At 38.2% G+C, this 22,793-nt stretch overlaps 1 protein-coding gene across 3 annotated transcripts in view; it reads right to left on the bottom strand.

Annotated features, from left to right (window-relative positions):
* Window positions 1-207: 207 nt before the first annotated feature.
* The window catches only part of LOC126473156 (receptor-type tyrosine-protein phosphatase N2), a 467,189-nt gene continuing 444,603 nt past the window's right edge, over window positions 208-22,793 (bottom strand). For all 3 annotated transcript variants that reach the window (XM_050100018.1, XM_050100017.1, XM_050100019.1), the window contains 4 exons: window positions 21,408-21,605; window positions 17,073-17,236; window positions 7,020-7,073; window positions 208-3,825 (listed from right to left, as the gene is read on the bottom strand). In XM_050100018.1, the coding sequence (XP_049955975.1) occupies window positions 3,549-3,825; window positions 7,020-7,073; window positions 17,073-17,236; window positions 21,408-21,605 (693 nt within the window). In that variant the 3' untranslated portion in view covers window positions 208-3,548. The remainder of the gene's footprint in view (window positions 3,826-7,019; window positions 7,074-17,072; window positions 17,237-21,407; window positions 21,606-22,793) is intronic.

Genomic DNA, 22,793 nt, shown 5'->3' on the forward strand with positions numbered 1-22,793 from the left:
TTTCAGGGCATGTTTCAGCGTATTGGACTGGACCATTCCCTTGTCAGTTACATGAGATGCAGATATTTAAAAAAACTTTCATTTACTTCTCACTTGTGTAACACTACACGCAGACAGTTGAGATACGCACATTCCATGCTGGGGGTGAGGGGGAAAGGTTGGGAATCACTGTTATAGGTGCACAGCTGGTATAATAAATAAAAATAGTTACAGTCTTGGGATACATTTATTAAATCTGACAGACAGGTACTTTGCCTTATAGGACACACATAGCTGCTGTACAGAAAGAAAACAACCACTAAACAAATTGCTTGTCACTCCTGAGATTTCTCTCATACACATATTTATAGGTATGATTACCCTGTAATAGGATTATACAGCAAATGGTTACATAAATAATCACTTGACATATGTTTCTTACAGAAGAGGAAAATTGTGTGAATGTACCAAATAGATGGAGAGAAGGTTCTTCTTATTTAATTACTAAATGACATTGATAAGCAGACAAAGGCATGATGGCAGCAATTATTTTATGACACACTTGCCTTCTGTTTTTTTCTAAAAGTACTGGAGCATGTGTGTTGTTTTGGGCGCAGTCCAACACAGATGTTATACCTGTAGTAGGCAAGAGCGAGGGAAGTTACTACAGGTACTTTTCCCCGGTACTTCAGAATTACAGTAGGCAGTTGTATCTTATTATTAGGGAACGCATTGCACTGTGCCTTAGAGATATATATTATATATGTATGAAGGGGGGATGTGCCTGGTTGTGCTGTGCAAGAAGCCTATGGGAGGCTGGTACCATAAGGGTCCTTCCACAACACATTTTATTTGGCAACATTCAGCCTCTCCCCCCTCATATATGATACTTTTCCTATCACCCCAACCCCCCCACATTTCGCACTGAATGTATATTGCCACTGACAAAATAAATAAAGACCAGTATACCACAAAGCTCAACAGTTCTTTGCTGTTATTTTAAATAGCAGGCAACAATAAATATATTATTATTTTGGAATAAATAACATTTTAAATAATCTAGTATCATAAACATATACTATATGATTCATCATTGCACATTTAAATATATATTTATTTAAATATATGTATATATGTGTATATATAGAATTTATGTACTCCCATGTAAATTATCCATCACATACTCACTGAAAGTACTGCCAATAATACTTTTTTTACACAGTATCACACTTAAAGCATATATTAAACAATCAGCTATCATAAACATTCAACAAAGTGCAAGCATTTATATTTGTGTTTCTGCATTTTTCAGTTTTTGTGCAGTGCTAATTATTATGCTACCATGTATATTCTGTAGAGTAACTGTTATAGAAAAGGAGGAGGTTAACATATTCTGTAATTCACATTTGATGAATGAATTACACAACAGACACAAAAATATCTTTTGAATAGCGAAGTGTTGAGCCATGTTTTGTGCATTTTGTGCTTTGGTTTTATACTTCTTCATTATATCTACATATATTTGTACTGCTAAAGAGTTTTGTGCAAGGTTGAATAAAATAAAGTGCTTTAGGAATCTTTTAACAGCAGTGTATATAGTATATTTAAAATTGTATGCCGAGATTGATCCTGTGGAACTTTGTGACGTGCAACATCAATTAAGTGCTAGGCCATTAAAAATTCCTTAAGTTTAGCTTACAAGCTAATGTTTTATAATTTTTCAGTTTCTCCTATAACATATGGGACACACTAGAGCAGAGTGTGCCCTTTCTTTGTGGCATTCTTGAGGAGAAACTTTAAAAAATTAATACTTTTTCAAGTAATTCTCTGCTTTGATTTTGTCCACATTGCCAAAAAGTGGGCAGAGAAGTCCTCCAGCATTTTAGGCTGCAACACAATTATCTTTGGTAGATTAATTTCCGGATTGTTTCTTATGTTGAGCATATCTGCTATCAACACACAAGTCTTGTATATATCATGTAGTTTAATTTTCTGTTTCCTTAATTTTCTTGATGCTGCCAAATAAACATAAGTTTATCGCATCTGGTAGCAAACTAATTGTAGCAGTACTTTAAAAATGCATTTAAGCATAGGTAATGGTGGCATGTAACTGATTAATCATTGCTTTGTGGTTGTTTTCCTGCTTTTTGTATGCCATTGTGTTAGTCATCTTACATGTATTGCACATTTACATTTAACGAGGAACTAAAATAAATAGGAAGTTTAAGTGTTTCTTCATCACATATTTTCCCTTGTAGAAAAGTACTTTAAAAAAAATTAAAGCTGCTTTTGCTGAAGGAAAGGAATCTCGTTTTTATATGTGGTCATGAAAACACTAACTTTAGAACTGATGTGTGCAATTTAGAAGAATCCAAAATAAGAAATGTATTTTCAACTAAGGGATTTAGTTTAACAGAGATGTCCAGAATGTCAAAATCATAACAGTAAGGAAAACATTAATGGTCAAAATGCATATCACTATAAGATAGCTCCTGCATGCATAGATAAGCAGCATACACCCAACAGTGCATATATAAATACAATAAGAAAACCGCTTTTTTCTACAGAATGACATAAGCACTGTTATTATACTTCTCTTGAGGTAACATTAGTAATAATAAAGGCAAACACTGTAAAGTTTCTGTTCTGGCATTGCCGTAAACATTGATGCATTGTTTAATAGTATCCTTAGCAATGAGTCTCAAGATGTCTATGAAGTTCTACAAGGTACCAACAGTAGCTTTTTTTTCTATAGATATCTACTTATGAGTAAACACAGTCTTACTATAGCTAATTTGTCAAATTAGTCCTATTTTAAATTACAAACAAAAGTTTTGTTGCTGAAAAAATAGGCCTACCATGCATGCAGAAGACCATCCTACATACAGCAGCATTCTGTGCTACATTTGTTAATCTCCTAGTTCACTCCTGAAGAACTAAACATTCGCCAACAGTTTACTCTTCAAGTCATATTAAGTTAACAAAGTGGCATTTAAATTCCTCTGTGATGCGAAATGATACCTGGTGTTTGTTCATCTAGAAATTATTGATGCCTGAACTAGAAGGTCAGCTCAGGTATAAACAATAAACATAAAATAATGTTATATACTACATAGCTACCAGTATTAACGTTAAAATCTTTTTCTCATATTTCATTTCTATTTATAATTTAGACTTTAATTAAAAATGGCATGAGATTATCTACAAAATGTATGTTTCTCCAGAAGCCATAGGGATAAAAATGTTGTTATACTATTATCATGCAGCTACGTGCCATGCAGGAAGCCACAAACAGGACTGTGTGTTCTTTATTATGATACAGTTTTCTCTACATGCTCTCCATCTTATACAATAATCACATTAAATAACGTTTGTAAAAATATCAATTGATTATATCAGTTTTCTATTTCACTCTCTAAAGCAATTTCTTATTACAATAATTTGAATATTTATCATGGTCCAATGTGCCTGACATTTCTCTCACCAACAAATAATATTTTTAATGTGATGTTATTTCTGTCAGTGTGTGCACAGCGCTATTAGTGGCTTCCTGTAATTATTTATAATTTTTACTGCTGCTGTTGTTGCTGCTGTTGTTGTTGCTGTTGCTGTTGCTGCTGCTGCTGTTGTTGCTGCTGCTGGGGCAGAGCCTTGAGGATTGCATGGACCTCTTCTGCAACGGCTGTCAGAACAAATTCAAACTGCTGCCGTGTCCTCACCATGCCAGGTCTCTGGTCTCGGATATGCTCCAGAGTGGCTGCTATGTCAATCTCTTTGGCTCCCTTAGCCATGCGATTCAGCACCATGTCAATGAGGCAGTATGTACCAGTGCGGCCTACTCCATCACTGTAATATTTTAAAATTAAAATTAGATGTACAACACCTTATTAAAAATCATGAGATTTCATTCTAGGGTCAAAAAACCAAATTTAAGAATTAATATGTCAAAGATCTGCCTCAGTTGCAAAAAGTTACTGGTCTTTGCCCAGGGTTCAGCTAGAGGAATCTAGCCTTCTTCAGAAGTATAAAATAAACTAATACATAAAAAGCTAAAGTACCATGGTACCATGTCAAACTACATTACTTAGCTGAGGAACAGCCCAGGCCCCACTTCATGGAAAGCAGTCGGTTAGCCGCAGATGCTGCATTGGGACTAACTGTGGCTCCACGGATATGTACTGAGCAAGATGGTGGATCACGCGCATGTATGCACGGAAAGTCAAAAGTGCCTACGACTGGATGTCTTTATGTTTTGTACTAGGAAATTACCGATAATGTTAAACCATAAATTTGTGAGAGAACAAGGCACTAAGTAGAGAGAATCCTGATGATCATTAACTATAAACCGAGCTCTTATTAACGGACAAGAAAATCTACTTAGCCGTTAAGTTCAGCTTGTTAGATTAAAAACCTCAAATGATCACTGCTAAGTTATATGGTCCTGCACAGTCTCATGCAGAGGGCAAACAAGGTTATATGTCCGCAGTGTGAGAACTTCTCAGGGTTAGGAGAAGGTGGAAATAAAATAATTTCCATTATACATGGAGTAATACGTTGATTTGTTAATGTGAAATTTGACTAACATTATGTTATGGCACTATATTACTACGCATCTATGACTGACTGGGTGTGTAAGGCTTAGGTCATCATTTATGACTTTATGCACAGATGGTCAACATTGTATTTAGGAAGCCTCTAGTAACTTAGCCAAACATACACTAACTACAAATATAATGTGTATGACCGTTCACTAAATGCAGTCACAAGGGTGACATGGAATAAAAATCTAATAATATGAACATTAGGGATATGGTCTAATAGTGAACAAAGTAAAAATGTCTCACATAGGTTAATAGCATAATTCAGAATGTAATATTTACATTAGGGTGTGACTGGGTGTACAACACCCCTGTCATCACACTTAAGTACTATTGACCGACATAGGTCAAGCATTTACAATAGTAGGGTGTGACTGGGCACACCATACCTCCGTCATCACACTTATGTACTTTTGACCAACATAGGTCAAGCATTTACAAAAGTAGGGTGTGACTGGGTGTACTATGCCCCCGTCATCACACTTACGTACAACTGACCAACATAGGTCAAGCATTTACAAACTACAGTCTGCTACCTAACCTTTGATAGAAATGATATCTCAAAGGTTACATTGTATACAGCGTGACTATGTGGGCAACACATTATTTTTCATTAAAAAAGTTCTTTAAAGCAACAAGGTCAAAATTATCTGCCTATGGGAGAATACTTTAAACTTAGCTTTAATTGGTGTCAAGGTCTCATCAAATAGCCAGCTTAAATTAAGATGGGCATAAAGCTCAAAGCCTATGGGTAGAAAGAAAAGGCCATGTGTGCCAGCATTGTTAATAGGTTTGGCTACCATATTGTCAGTTATATTGGAACTATAACTATATTTACCATAAGGAAAATTAATTAAACCGTAGTATTGAATGTTACCAAATGTCGTGGCGAATTTCTAAGTCTTAAGCGTTGAAGTATTATGAATGGATATGCAGAGACAAGGCATGAAAGTTAGTGTGATTCTCTAGCTATGTGCCATTCTTAACTGTTAGTCATAAACTAATAATTCAGAGAATTGCATATAGTGATTTGGAAACTTAAATTGTATGTAACAATACTAAGTGTCATAGTAGCGTCACAAGCTAGTGTATTATGCATAGAATTATGAGATCAAAGTTATGGTACCATAAGGTCTTTAACAGAATCAAAGTAATAGCTTATACATACTAGGCAAATAAGTGGGCATTCATCGGATGTAAGTTTGTCTCATGTTATACATAAGTTTATTTTATTAGCCAATATACAGTTGTACATCTTTCATATTCTATTATCTATGTAAGATCATCTATGACAAATCCTTCATCATTTTATAAATATGAGATACAAGGATGCTATATAAATAAATAAATAAATAAAATTTGGGCTGCTTCACTTTAAAAAAGTAGATTTCCATTTTAAGTTAGTAGTGTGCAGTTCAGTTGTAGTTGTTTTAAATGTTGGAGTAAACATTTTTTCTCAGAGTTATGAAGTAGGAAATAATGTATCTATTTTATGATTTTTCAAAATAAACAAACGTGAATGTTAGATATTCAACTATAAAATATTTTCTCTGGCATCCATTAGGCTGTTTTCATGAAAATCAGAGGGATGTTGCAGACTGTAAACTACACAACTACATATTATTTCTTAATTCTTCATTCATATCTTATGAACAGACGGAACAAGTCTAGTAACCAGAATCAAGGAAGACTGGAGTGCACTGGCCTATGGGCCGATGGCACCAATGGGGAATCACCAGTGCAATACAGACAAACACAACAGGGACGACTGACAACACAGACCAGGGACGACTGACAACACAGACCACATGGTGAGCTATCTAGACCAGAGAGCAAAACCAAATTGGATACCAAGACATAGTGATTATAAGTGACCAGAACAATGATGAAAAAATAAACTATCATGAGCGCTGTCGGAACATGACTGTGGTCTGAGCACCTGTGCTGCTGGCTTTATAGGCCCAACATGATCGCTGCACTGTTAGATCGGCACAGTGGGCTTGGCCTGCGCATAGGGCTGTGGTGGTGACAGCAGCGCTCGCAGATTATAGAGGTGCTGCCTAGCAGATGTCGTCTATGTCCACGCCTTCTGGCAGGCTGTTAAATTGTCGGACCAGGATACCAGATCGAGAGTAAAATCTAACAGGCAATACAAACCCTCTTTTTTGAGTGACTACTATGAATTATACACACACTATGATCAGTGAATGATAAAATGAGTTTATTAAAGGCAGCAAGGCTTGATACATGGATTTCTGTATGTTTCCAACTCAGTCACACCTAGGTGCAGTACTTTATGACTATTTATGTAATATTCTGAGGTGTTCAAATCACAGATGGCATCACCAATCACAACATATACTGTTTTCTCGATTGATTTAAAATAAATGTTTTCTGCAGGCAGATGTTACACTGAGCTGATGTTAACTGATATTCACTTACCTGCAGTGGACAACGATGGGGCATGAGCGTCCACGGTATGATTTATTAACTTTCCTAAAAACAAAAAGCAAAAAATTAAGAAGCCATTAATATCTTGAAAATTAAAAGAAAGTTAATTTTTAAAAGTAAAGGAGTCATTAGGATGACTGAAATACAAACAATTATATTTATGAAATAATTTTATCAGCACTGTCTTAGCATTTCACTTTCTGTTCATTGCCCTCATTATTTATTAATACCAGCAGCAATTTTCAAAGCATTTCTCAGACAGACAAATAACAGCAGGATGTAACTGACTGAGCAGTGCAGTGGTTAGGACACTGAAGTCACATGCAGAAGGACTGTGGTTTCCATCTTGATCTGGTCATATAGTAAAAGATTCCAAAGCTTTCCCTAAATCATTTAAACCTTTCAGCCTAATTGGTTTCATAGTTTCACTTTGTACCTACTGCAGTGCTGATTTCTCACTGGATCCACCATGACCTCACTGATCTGTGCAGTCATCTTGCAGCAAAACAGGAAATTTGTGCTTCAGGCAGTTGCAGCACTACTTGAAACAAATGGTCAAATGGCAGTCAATGCCTATTGCATTCTGTAATGTTATAAGGCCAATACTTCTGAAGAAGATACTTTTACAAATGTCAAAACCATAGTCAAGGGATAGTAAACCTTTATTTTCGACTGGTTGGCTGTTTCCCCCCCCCCCCTCTCAAGAACACAGTTGCTGTTTGCAGTCATGTTTAAGATTTTAAGACTATTTTATTTTATATAATCACAATCAGTGACAGTTTCTATATATTAGATAATATTAAGTATATATAATATTTTACTAAGGAACGCTTATGTTATAATGGTAGTTTCAATCAAAGCCACCATGTTGCAGATCATTTCCAATTTTGGGTTACATATATTGTGGATCTCTTAAAACATAATAAATTACTGAATAACTTCATAATTTGGTGATTTTATGGTGAAATACCTTTTTTTTAAATTATTGTGATGTTTACTCCATTAAGTCAATAAATAAAAACAGGGGAACTGTCGATAAAGCAGACATATTGAAAGCAACATATGCCATTGACTAAAAAATAGAAAATAGTGGCACAGAATATTCTGGCACCTCACTGATGTCAGTATTGTGAACAGTTAAAGTTACATTTTCAATAAGTTGTCCAAGTTGTCATTGCCATTTTTCAGGTGTGCGGTAGCTACATGACTTATTGGATAGGTATCTTTCATCCCCTTTGGGGAGAAGGGAGACAGGTAGTCCAAGAAACCATTTCAAGCCCTATGTCTCAAAGGCAGTGTATACTGATAAAGCAGAACACATTCCTGTAAAGAGCACTTCTAAGCATTGTGCCTACTGCAGCAGCAAGCAAAATCCCAAATGAACAAGATGTATGTGTTCCATGTGCAAATTTGGATTATGCATGATGAAGGGGTAATAGTGCTTACAGCTGTAGCATGAGTAGTGCTTTCACTTGTTAGAACTAAACATGAAGAACACAAAGGAATTTTTATATGCTTGAAATGAAGGATCATTACAAAATTATGTGTTATGGATTCTGCTTTTGTCATTGTATTCTCAGTTCTGTTCATATTGGAATAATACTCCTGTTTAACACATGGCTGGTATAATTAAAAATGTTCATTTGTGATAAATATAAAGGTGGTAGTTTTACCAACAATGTAGGAAAAGACAGATTGCTATTTACCATAAAGAACACATGTCAAGTTGCAGACAGGCACAATTATAAAACTCACTCTCTCTCTCTCTCTCTCTCTCTCTCTCTCTCTCTCTCTCTCCTCTCTCTCTCTCTCTCTCTCTCACACACACACACACACACACACACACACACACACACACAAGCAAGCACACCTCATGCACAAACAGCCACCAGCTCCAGCATCTCAGGCTGGTGGCAGTTTTTATGTTCAGGTCTTCCGAAGCTGGCATCGCTACAGTAGTTTATAAAAATATAATTTTCAACTCAATTTTAAACAAAATAATATGTGGCTCAAAGGGTTAATGCAAATACTGTAACTGTTCTTTGAAAGGGAAGTGGTTGATTTTCTTCCCCATCCTCCACCAATCGCAGTCTGAGCCCAGTCTCTAATGAACTCATCACTGACAAGGCATTAAATGCTAATCGACTTTGCATTAAACTGTAGAGTGATGTGTTTTCATGTTTTCAGGATAAATGAGAAAATTGTACTGCCTATGTACTTTTCCTTTCTGCTACACAAACTAAACAAGGGCAGAACACATCAGAATGGTTAGTGCTATAGTAAAAGTTGCCATTATGTATGATCTTTATCTCCTCTATTTGTTATACGGAAAAACTGATGGTATTCATTACAAACAAGGAATTCTGCAACTATATACTCTTCCGCTCTAAAGAACACTTTACATCTCCATGTCCCAGGAAGATAATACAAATGATGTCTCATGATGTTGACAAACAAGCTGACAGGATCTGCAAGTCACTCTGAACTGTTGTCCACCAAACATGTTTAGGCTGTTTCAGGAAAGTGACTTTTTCTTAGGTGAGGAATCTGGAGTACAATTTGTATGGTTAGCAACAGCTATGACCCGGTCTTCCTCTGAGGTACAACTTACTTCTCAACAGTTACATACGTGTTTTTATTACTATATGTCATTTTGATCGAAAGCATATTGTGTGACACATAACTGGCCACACAATTCAGAGTTTGTGACGATTTGCGTATATTGTGCTAGTTTGATGGTACTGGGACATATGCTTCAAGATGAACACATTTCTTTCTTTCCTTTTATATTGTATCTGGCCACAATAAATTGTTTAAAATATTGTGTGCTTCTATCTCCATTTGTTTGTCTGCTTCTCTACATCATACAGTCTATACCAAAGAATATCAGATATTAAGTGATAATGTGAAAGCTGGAAACATCAAAGAAAAAGAAAGACTGCTATTTATCATTTTATGCAACTAGAATAAGGAGCGTCAGTTTCAGTACAATGCTGCGGAGGGGGAGGGGGGGGGGGGATGAGAATAGAAATTTTTAAGCAGTGGTTCATCTGTGGGGGGTGAGAGGCAATGTAAAAAAGGAAAGTGTTAAAATGACATACTACAGAAAATGAAATGACTCTAAAAGTACTAGGAATAAAGAGAAGTTCAGAAAACTGAGACAAGTAGCTTTCCTTTCTTTCCTGTCTTTGTGCTAATTTTCATGACCTCTTCTGTGACAGACAATGCAGATGCACTCGTCTTCAGCCACATCTTGTTAGGACTGCACAATTATATATGAGGTACATCCAGAAAGTAAGTTTTCCCATTTTTTTTATAACAAAGACAACATGGTTACACGAAAAACTTGATTGGCGACAGATACAGCAATGTTTGAACAATTTTTCTACATAGTCACCAAAAGAACTGAGACACATGTCATATTGTGGGACCAACTTTTGTATTCCTGTGTCACAGAAGTCTGCTGCATGTGTATGGAACCACCATGTGACAGTCACCTCAAGCTCTTCATCATCGTCAGAACACTGGCCGGAGGACAGGAATTTCTTGAGGTGCAAAAAAAGATGGAAATCACTGGGAGCAAGATCAGGAATGTATTCTGAATGATCAAACAGCTCCCAGTCAAACTTCTGCAAAACAGCTGCTGTGCATAGAGCCATATGGCAATGAGCATTTCCACGGAACAGCATAACACCTGCAGTAAGCATCCCATGCCTCTTGTTCTGAATGGCATGTCCCAGTTTCTGCATTGTTCCACAGTAACGGCCAGCATTCACTGTTTCACCTCTGGGCAGAAAGTCAATGAGCAGATGTCCTGCCTGTCCCAGAATAACATGCACATCACTTTCTGGACTGACACAGTCTGTTTGAATTTCGTCTAAACTGGAGATCCAAAACAACACCAATGTACTGACTGCTGCCTGGTTTCTGGGATAAAGAGAGAAATCCATGTCTCATTGCCTGTGACAACCATTCGAGGAAATCATCACCGTCATCATGATACCACTGCAGAAATGTCAGTGCTGCTCTAAAGCATTTTTTTGTGCTCAGATGTGAGGTTTTTTGGCACCCACCTGGCACACAATTTCTTGAACAGCAGATGCTTAGTGACAATTTCATGCAACAAGGATCATGATATCTGTGGAAAATGGCTGCTGACCACTATTATTGAGAAGAGATGGTCCTCCAGGAAGCACTGCCACACCAGCTCAACCAGATGATCATGGATGAGGGACGGTCGCTCATTGCGCTCTTCACCACGGACACTTCGACAACTTTAGGAAAAATCCCTAGACCAGTGACACACCATCTGTTTGCTCATGATGTTCTGTCTATAAACATGATGATGACTTTTCAATGGGTGCTATGTTTTATGCATTAAGGAACCTTATCACTGATCAAAACTCGCAGGTGGTGGGAGAACAAGTAAGAGATGCCATTCCAGGGCATTGCTGCCATGGTACTGGCATCAGGTGGGACCTGTCTGGCTGGCATTTGTTGTGCATGTGCAATTTTCTCGGATGCACCTCATATTTCCAGGGATTGCATATTACAGTCTCAGATTTCAGAAATCATATATGATCACCAGCTTTTACCAGTATGATCATCTCCACATCTATGTTCAAGTATTTTCAAGTGGAAGCACATGACAACATTCTGCTAAAATACCAGCATCAAGCAAGTACTTATAAAAACAGCAACAGTGCTGTTGTATGTCAAAATATTTATTATATGCCAATATTATGATGTACAACACTACTGTTCTCTGCTTTTAGAAGTTGTTGCTCAATTTTCTGTTGTAATAGGGTTTTAAATGTATTTTCACACTAGCATACTTGAACACAGATCTGCAGATGATAATTGTTGATAAAACCAGTAATTATATGTTATTTTTATTACCTAAGACTGGAATAAGGGATCCCTTCACCTTCACTGGATTGCTGTGGTTCATTGATGTGACTGTGTCATATTCCTCAAAAATTTGCACATGTCATATTGAAAACTCCTAACGAGTTACACCTTTAAAGACACAGTTCAAGAATAGCAACTCTCTGATAGTGTTTTGCATTGCAGAAAGTGATTGTGTAAGTAGAAGAACCACATATCCTTGGGGTGACTTCACTGTCCAGCATACTGTTGTTTTCTGCATTATTATACTACTGAACAATGCAGATTGACTTGTCTGTACTGATAGTTTGCTACAATTGTTGCCATTTAGTCACTGGAAAGAGGAATTGTATTCTTTATTGCAGAGATCTCCTTGTCAACATCTGTGAAAAGTGGTTGTTTCATTTAACAGGTTTATGAAAATTTGACCACAATAAAGTCTTAAGATGCTTGGACTTAACAAGATGCTCAGCATCAAAGCAAGGCAAGCACACCAGATATAAACAAGACAACTCATTCATACATTCACTCATTCACACAAAGTTCTACACATCCCTTTATGAAGGAGAGCCTTCAGTCATATAGAATGAGTCAAGTTAAACATTAATAGGCAGAAGCAGTCACTGCTGGCTACTTCTGTAAAGTAGACTAACAACAAATTATCACTAGAGTTTATCTATAAATAAATGAGCCCCTGCTCAGGGAATGAGAACAGGGGGAGTAAATGCAGGAATCCTGCATCGCCACTCATGGCAGGGTACTAGTGGAGGTGGTTTGCCATTGCCTTCCTTCGATGTGTGATGAAGTGTCAAGTATATATCTATGTCATGTGGGTGACTTTGATGACTGCTTGCACAGTGTAGTGTTGGGTTTGTGTTGTTATAGATGGAAGGAAGGGAGAGCATGGAACTCCTTGTCAGCACATAGCCTGCTCCTCTCGAAAAGCGCCAAAGGGCTGGCGAGCTTAATGCCCCCATCCAACAAACTGTTCACCACCAATAGGCCCTCATTTCATGAGACAGTGCAGAGAGGCTTGGAATTTAATCCAGGACTTTGGCACAAAGACTGGTGATCAGGAACTTTACACCACCACCTTTTCTCCCTGTGTCAGTCAAATACTGGCAGTGAAAATTTGATCCACCACCAGGTGCTGAATTGGTTTATCTCCTAGTCAAGTGCCACTGCACAGGCATGCATTAGTGACCACAGCAGTGGAATTGGGTTAGTGATTATTTACTCAAACTTATACTTATGGTAATTACTTCATACATTGATGGTAGGAGAAAAACAGCTAATTTGAAAAATAAAGAAATAAGTAAATAAACAAAGACAGAAAAAAGAGGCCACTGCTCCTCCTGCTATATTACTCACTCACTGTTTTTACTTTTTACTTCAAACAGAGCATTAATCCAACTTCACACAGTCCTCAGCTGACTATGTACTGGCAAATTCTGGATCTATCTAATACAAATACAGAAGTTAACCAGAATTTACATTCTAGAGTCCAAATATTCTGATAAATTGTAGAAGGGATTGCCAATGAGGCATTCTTTGACTTTGTTTTTAAATATTTGGAGATTTTCTATTTCCTGCCTCATGTCCACTGGCAATAAGTTACAAACTTTTGCACCAGAATATAAAACTAGATTCTGAACTGTAGTTAGGAATGCATAGTCTATATGGAAGTTATTCCTATTGCTAGTATCAGATTGTGAATTGCTGAGTTCATACTAAATTCACTCATATTATCAGACACAATGCCAATGGCCTTGCCACAGTGGTAATACTGGTTCCTGTTAGATCACCAAAGTTAGGCACTGTCAGGCTGGGCTAGCACTTGGTTGTGACCATCTGGTCTGCCGAGCACTGTTGGCAAGTGGGGTGCACTCAGCCCTTGCGAGGCAAACTAAGGAGCTACTTGATTGAGAAGTAGCACCTCCGGTCTTGGAAATTGACATACGGCCGGGAGAGCGGTGTGCTAACCACATGCCCCTCCATATCCACATCCAATGGCGTCTGTGGGCTGAGGATGACATGGCAGCTGGTTGGTGCCGTAGGGCCTTCATGGCCTGTTCAGGAGGAGTTTAGTTTTTTATTAGCTAAAAATGTCATTAGGGAGTATATGTACTAGCAAGATATTGTGTTATCAACTTTATTTCCTGCACACTTCTGCAGCAGAAACCCTTTTTGCCTTAGCTGCAGTGCCACAGAAGATTGCACGAAAAGACAGAAATGTGTAGAAGTGTGCAAGATATTCTAGCAGTCATTGTGTTGCTCATCACATAGTTGATGCGCTGAGTGGCAGACAAGCACATTGAATAAAGGCTGCCAAATATTATTTAGCTCTCAGTTCTTCATCAGATATTGACAAAAAATAATGTCTAGCAGTTTTTATTCAGTATGCATGTCTGCCACTCAATGCTGTCACTGTGTGGTGAGTAGCAATTCAGCCTTATTTACTGTTGCTATTTCATCTCAGTATTTGCATTGTTTGAGCATAGTGAGAGCGATTTCTGAGAGCAATACAGGCAGAACTGAGCTTTTTGGTTAACTTATCCATGTGCTGGAGCTGCTTTAGTTTATTATCCATCTGGATGCTTTAAGGGATCCTGTCAATGGTACAGACTAGTATACAATCTGATCCCTTAAATTTAATATAGAATCTGATACAGAGGTCATGGAAATTACAATATTTGTAATTACTGTTAACATTTGATGTTTTACCAAGATGCAGATGTAACTGTACTAAATACTATGCCACCAGATGTTAAAATTTTTACTTTACACATAAAGAAACTGTTTTTGGAAAGTTCTAAAAGGTATTGTAACAACTCAAAATTAGTTTAAAAGTATTTCTGATATTTCTACAAAACTTTTGAATGTATAAGTTTGTTAATGTTGAAGCAAAGAGTCAGAGATAATGTTAGCAGGAAAAACAAATGTGTAATTACAATGCAAATTAGCTTTTTCCGTTATTGTTTACACCTTTTACTATAAAAATGTTTTGCTATCTAAATTCTGCTTATATAAAACCTGTTACCACATTTTTAGTAACAAACACTGTGTTCAAACTGCCAAAGATATTGATTATAATTTCAGCTATGTATTTATCTAAACAATACTGTGAAATATTTTGATTGTTAAATGCTATTTATACCATGATAGCAGGGCCTGCAAGTTAGTATCTCTGAAGTCTGATTTTAGTTTGGACTGAATCAGTAGCCTGTGTTGGTTCTTGCCAAAAATATTTCGTGCTTTTCTTTGTCTGGTAAAATTTGAAGCCATAAATGAAGAGTAATTTAAAATGGTGTTTGGATTCAATAACATACCTAGACACCTCGGCAGAGTTGCATTTCCCACAGATGAATACATTTTTAAAATTGTTTTTAGTTGTGCATTTACCATTCCAACATTTACCTCTCAGTGGTTGCAATGGCAGTTGTTCCAATAGAAATAGATGTAGTTTTTCAAAGTTCATTACTTGCAATGATTATGATGTTCATTATTTTTGCAGTTTTTGAATGGTAGATATTACGTTGTCCAGGAACTTCATACATGGAGCCTCATCCAATAAATGCTACTTATCTCTGCTTCTGTATACTGTTGTTACTACTACATTCTTTAGTCTTTCAGGAAGTATACCTTGACTCACTGAATGGCTACAAAGATAACTCAAGTGTGATGCTGCCAAGGCAGCACAATATTTTGGTGCTCTGGCTGAGACAGCATCATAGACAGAAGAGTTACTTCTTTTTAGTGACACAATTATCTTTGTGATCTCTCTAACAGGTGAGTTGAAAAAACGGATGGTGCGGAGGAATATTTATTACCTGTCTACGTAAGTTTATTCCATCTGTTTTCGATGGACTATATTTTGTCCTCATATTTTCAGCTACTGTTAGTAAGAATTCATTGAATATAGTAACCAGTGATTTGAATTCTTTATTGTACATCTTGCTCTCTACCATTTGCCTTGTCAAGGTTATTCATTTCCACTGAATATTGCTGTAAATTGTACTTGTTCTGTCCTTGGAATTTCGAATTTTTTGTGCTAGTATACAGTTTCTACATTTTTGAAGAATTTTGCAAAACTGCTTGCAGTCCATTTTCAGTTTTGATTATTGTCAGTCCATTTCATTAAATAAAGCTCTCTCTTCCTAGTGCAAGAGATTTTGATCCATAGTGTTAACCACCCTTTCTCTGCTTCCACTGTATGCCCCTGAATCTTTGTAAAGGAAAACTAGATTGATAATGCGTAATGTTGGTATAATAGTTTTAAGGAAAAAATGAAATTTGTCATCTACTGTGTCCTTGGTGAACTTATGTCAATTTTTCATACTGTAAATTCTCTCTGAGTAATGTAACTGAATCGGTATTTAGGCACAATGAAAAAGACTTCTAAAATATATAAGCTTTTGGACAAAGTCCTCCTCACAAAGTCCAACTCACACATACAAGAGCCCAGCACCTGGAGAAGTAGCCATGCATGTGCGTGTGCATGTGTGTGTGTGTGTGTGTGTGTGTGTGTCGTGTGTGTGTGTGTGTGTGTGTGAACATGTGTTTGTTCTATTTCAGAAGCCTATATACTTTAGCAGTCTTTTTCATTGCCTGTCTGTGACTCAATGCCTCCTCTATGTGGTGAGTAGCAATCTATCCTTTATATGTTGTTGTTATTCCATCCTGGACTTTCCACTTTTTGAATGTGAATTTACAGTTATTTACAATGTTCCTTTTCCTTTTTAGTTAAATCTGTTTGATGAGTATGCTCAATTCTGCCATTTGGCCATCATGGTCAGATAGGTGTTAGTTCTTTCTGCACGCTATACGAGATTGGAATAATAGAGTATTGTGAAGGTGTTTCAATGAACCCTCTGCCAGGTACCTAAATGTGATCTGCAGAGTATCCATGTAGATGTAGATAAACCATTTGTATGGGACTCACGTCTATTTCATTAAAGACTGCTGGATTTACAAATTATCAATTGCTGTTGCTCTATATTCTTCTACTCTTATTGATAACATTACTGTGGTGGTCAGACTGAAGCACACAGTAGCACTAGATGTCCTCAGCCAGAACTATTGAAGATGAAATCTATACTGAAATCACAACATACATTCACTTCCTAGTTCCTTCACTAGACTGGGACACTGCCTTACCTGCGGAATTCCAAAAGAGGCCGTGCCGCAGGTACACCAGACTCTGGCCAAGAGAGGAAATGGAACTGGGTGACTGTGCGTGTCTCCCCAGTCTTCAGGTTTTTCAGATAGAAACTGCGGACCAGGTAATCGTCACACCAAATATGTTCACTAACCAGATGAACCTGTAAAAGACATAACCAAACTTTTATTTTTTTATTTGTTTTCTGCAATCTTCACTCACTCACTCACTCTCTCTCTCTCTCTCTCTCTCTCTCTCTCTCTCTCTCTCTCTCTCTCTCTCTCTCTCTCTCTTCACCCACTCCCTCTCCGCATCTCGTGGTCTTGCGGTAGCGTTCTCGCTTCCCGCGTATGGGGGCCCGGGTTCGATTCCCGGCGGGGCCAGGGATTTTCTCTGCCTTGTGATGACTGGGTGTTGTGTGTTTCATCATCATTTCATCCCCATCGACACGCAAGTCGCTGAAGTGGTGTCAACTCGAAAGACTTGCACCAGGCGAACGGTCTACCCGGCGGGAGGCCCTAGCCACACGGCATTTCCATTTTTACCCACTCCCTCAAGCATACACACACACACACACACACACACACACACACACACACACACACAAAGGAATAAAGGATATTTTATTCAGTATGTGAGTGGAGGCAGTACATTGGCACAACAAATGAGCTTCTAAACAATTCAATTACCCTTCAATTATAGCAGAGGTATTTGCAATCCAGTGCGCCTACTATGATGAGAGGACTATGCCTGGCATCAGAGTAATATGAGTCAGCAAGCAGTCACTATCCCTGGACCATCTTCTGGCACCAAGTCCTCCTACCTGGACTTGGCACCTTCCTATTGGTGAGCTGCCTCCAGGCTTACTCCTGCAGCAGTGGGATCCCTACAATGGGGGGCAGCAGATCACAGCCAGAACAGTACAGCTGCTCATGGTGCCAGGCACCCTGGCACCATGCACTCTACTCACAGGGTGAGTTCCACCACCACAGGCTGTCATCCCCTGTGATAATTCTAGCAGACTTCTACATCATTGGCACTTTCTCTGAGCAGCCATGCTGTGCAAAGCTGGTACACACACCACTGAGTGGACCTCTGGGTGGCAGCATTCCTGGGAACTGATTTCACAACTGGCCCTCTGGCCAACAGCTAACCACGGCAGGACACCACATGTCTTCCACACCGTGCACTGCAGAAAGCATAGCTGCTGTGCTGCAGTGCTGTAAGTGTAGTAGCATGAATGTCAATAAAGTGTTTGACTTCCTGATATTGTTTTCACGAGAAACCAACAGCCTGGACTCTCTTCACTCCAAACCACTACTGTAATTTGTCAGTAGCTCTGACAGAATCAAAGCAGTTAGAAACCACTAATCACAGCAATAACATTAGGAATAGGTCAGATGAACAGAGTATTGGAAACTAAGCAATGTATTTAGGCTGCGATGTAAATCAGCAGCCTTGTGGACAAGACGAAAGCATACATACAACTCAATCAGATTGTTGTCAGCCATATAGTACAAACAAGGAAGTATAAGCCATGGGGATTAAAAGACTAAGAGGACAATTCTTCCAGGAAGTTGTCATGTGGGGAAATCACCAAACATGGTTAAGAAAAGCCCTGGTAGAACATAAATAATTTAAGAGGTATAGGTAATAACTTACAGAATAGTTGAGACTTGCCTTTGCACAAATCCTTTTTTTGAGCTAGTGCTACACACACACACACACACACACACACACACACACACACACACACACACACACACACACACACAAACTGTACACCTACACTGTGCTGACACTATGTAGTCACTTATGAACAACACTGGAAACAAAATAGGAGATAGAAAAGTGAAAGCAGGAATGCTTAACTATGTTTTCAAGTGATCTTTAACAAGAGAAGATCCAGGAATGCTACTGCTGTTTAATATCACACCACTGCAAAGATCACTGATATAAGTGTCAGTAAAGCACAGAAATAGCTGAAATTGCTAAAACTAATAGAGGTCCCAGGGCCTGATGAAATCTGTCAGATTCCATACAGAAATTGTGACTGATTTAGCCATTCTATGGACTACAATGTACTGTAAATTCCTCAAACAAAAAACTGTGTCAGTGAATACCAGAAATGGTCCACAAAACTACTGTCCAATATCTTTGACATCCATCTATTGTAGAATCATTTCAGAAGAAATGGCATCCTCCATGCCAACCAGCATGGATTCCAAAAACCCAGCTTACTCTTTTCTCACATGATGTCCAGCAAGCGATAGTTAAAGGCAGTCTAGCAGATGCAATATTTATTGACTTATGAAATACTTTTGACTGAGTAACATACAAATGCTTATCAACAGACATACAGTTATATGGAGTTCTAAATAAAATTTGTGACTGAATAGAGTATTTAACAGTTCGGAAGATGCATCCTGTTATTTTGGATGGAGAGTCATCAACAAATGTACAAGTAACTTCAAGCATGTGCCTTGGATGTGTGCTGGGATCCTTACTTCTCATCTTGTAAATAAATGACATGAAAGACAATATAATCTCACTTTTTTGCACATGATGAACTTAACTAAAGTGAAGTACAATTTAAAAATAAACTGATCTTCATAAGATTTTAAAGCAGTGAAAAGACTGGCAACTTGTTTCACAAGTTCGGAGTGTAAAATTCTGCACTTTCGAAATACAAAAAATTTGTATCCTTTGACTACAATATAAATGATTTGCAATCAGAATCAGTCAATTTGCACTAATATGTTGTAACAATTTGAGGGGATATGAAATAGGCCCAATCATAGTTAAAGCAGGTGGCAGATTTCAGTTCACTATTGGGATACTGCACACCGTCTACAAACCAGATGACATACACACAACTTATGCTACCCATCGTAGATCATTGCTCAAGGGCATAGAATATATACCAAGTAGGATTCTGAGGGACTTATGAAAGTATATGAAGAAAGACCACATTAATGGTCACATGCTTGTTTGACCCATGGGAAAGCGTAACAGAAATGCTATGACTTGAACTGGCAGAAGAGAGGTGTCAGCTGTCCCATGAAAGCTCACTTATGTAGTTTCAAGAACTGGTATTAAGTGAGTGATCTAGGAACATATTACAGCCCAGCCCCCCCCCCCCCCCCACCCCCCCAAGAGGGACTGCAAAGACAAGGTCAGACAAACTGTGTCACACATAGATTTATTTAAGCTGCTATTTTTCCCTCCCTCTGTCTACAAAACTGACAGTGGGGAAATCCTCACATGTGTACTGCCTGCCACACACTTCGCAGTGGCTTGCAGAACATGGATGTAGACATTGGTGTACCATTTTATCCCACACACTATTATGTAGAAAAAATAAATTATTGTAATTTAGAGACTGAAGTATGGTTAACACAAATTATCTATTCCATTGTGGAATAAGTTAGAAAATGTGTTATGAGGTTTTGATTTCTGGGTTGTACATTTCAAATGTTGTTATAATCAGTTGCGTTAAATGAAATATCAGATCCAAAGTGTAATGAAAGATGTTGAAATCAAAAAGGTACTTTACAGCAATTAGATTCTTCCTTTATAGTAGAATTTTATTTTCCTTTGAAAATGTACTTTAATGATAAAAGAACTTTCACAGATTTTTTTATGAACACAACATTAAAAATCTATTTCATTTCATTGTCTTTATAAGGGCAAACTGATATGAAATAAAGTCATTTTTTTGAGCAAAGTGGGCATATCACAAGTATCCCATGAGGTTGCAGCTGAATGAAATCAATATTTTGCCACTACAGGTGGAGCAATAATTGACATTGAGGGCTAAACTCAAAAGATTGTGGCCGTGCAGTGGTAACCTATGTGCATGCGGCAATTTCTGGTATAAACTTAATAACATGCACCAGCTTTCTGCAGTGTTGAAACTCAGTTGCATGTCTGCTTGGATGTATGCTGAAATATCATAACAAGATGTTGATGTTACCCGGCTGTAATCCCAAATCCTCCTTGAATACTCTTATACTGTAAAAACATGAAGAACCACAAAGCTCAAAGTAGTAGCAATGGTAAAACAGGAAACAAATGTGAGAACAGCAAGCCTTTGGCTTCACGCTTTGTGACTGAAGTTTACAAAAAAAGCAAATAATACTGAGACTCTTTATAGCCTATCATTTGATGTATAAAATTCTATTGGTGTTCACGGTATGACATTTACTGTAAAAACTTGGATTTTTCAGAACTCACATGCCCTCTTTAGTAGGAGTGAAAACTTCATGTATGCCATTTATCTACTTCTGAGATTCAGATGTGTATGCATGAATATTAGTGGAGAATGATGATACCTCATAAATGTGATACAGCTCAGAGCCTTCCTCAGGCCAGTATCGATGGCACATAGCAGTGCCACCTTCAGTGAGTCGGGTGAGCATAACAAGCACAACAGCTCCTTGCTCCCATACAAGCTGCCAGAAGTCTGGAGCCGTGTGGGGAAGAGGCCCTTGTGCTGCGATGTAGGCCGGGTTTCGAGGATCATGATCGGTCTGCAACAAGTGTAAAAAGTTACAATGCTTTCTCTTTCACTTTCACTGTAAATCAAAAGAATCCATATGCTAATACCACTTCTGACAAAATTTTATGACTTGTGGCATTACATCAATAGAAAGCTTAATGAACAGACACATCATACTGGTTGTCCATATGAAAGTAAACTTCCAGATGCATACATTAATGAGACAAAACATTGTCCATCTTTGAAACGAAATACAGCAGTGATTCTCGATGGTACAGATTTGAAAACTCTTTGATAAGTTTCTGCACTCTTTGGTAAGTTTCTGGAAATACATATAACGATATGTGGAACCAGGTCACATAATTCCTGCAGATTACAGGGTGCTGGTTTGTGGGCCCAGAGTTGGCACCCAGATAATACCACAGTCATATTTTATTGTGATGAATCAGGAAAATTTGATGGTCAAGACATCAACGTAAATTCATTCTCATGCTCCTCAAACTAACTATAGCACAATTCTGGCCTTGTGATATGAACAGTTGTCCTAGTGGAAGATTCTATTGAAATCAGGAAAAACTTCAAGCATGGTGGAATGCAAGTGGTCTGTAGTAATGTTTACATTGTCCATGGCTCTCACGGTGCCTTCAATTACTGCCACACAGTCTATGGAACCCCAGGTGAACTTGCCTGATAATACACTCCTGGAAATTGAAATAAGAACACCGTGAATTCATTGTCCCAGGAAGGGGAAACTTTATTGACACATTCCTGGGGTCAGATACATCACATGATCACACTGACAGAACCACAGGCACATAGACACAGGCAACAGAGCATGCACAGTGTCGGCACTAGTACAGTGTATATCCACCTTTCGCAGCAATGCAGGCTGCTATTCTCCCATGGAGACGATCGTAGAGATGCTGGATGTAGTCCTGTGGAACGGCTTGCCATGCCATTTCCACCTGGCGCCTCAGTTGGACCAGCGTTCGTGCTGGACGTGCAGACCGCATGAGACGACGCTTCATCCAGTCCCAAACATGTTCAATGGGGGACAGATCCGGAGATCTTGCTGGCCAGGGTAGTTGACTTACACCTTCTAGAGCACGTTGGGTGGCACGGGATACATGCGGACGTGCATTGTCCTGTTGGAACAGCAAGTTCCCTTGCCGGTCTAGGAATGGTAGAACGATGGGTTCGATGACGGTTTGGATGTACC

This window comes from Schistocerca serialis, chromosome 4 (assembly GCF_023864345.2).
Source record: "Schistocerca serialis cubense isolate TAMUIC-IGC-003099 chromosome 4, iqSchSeri2.2, whole genome shotgun sequence".
Classification (NCBI taxonomy): domain Eukaryota; kingdom Metazoa; phylum Arthropoda; class Insecta; order Orthoptera; family Acrididae; genus Schistocerca; species Schistocerca serialis.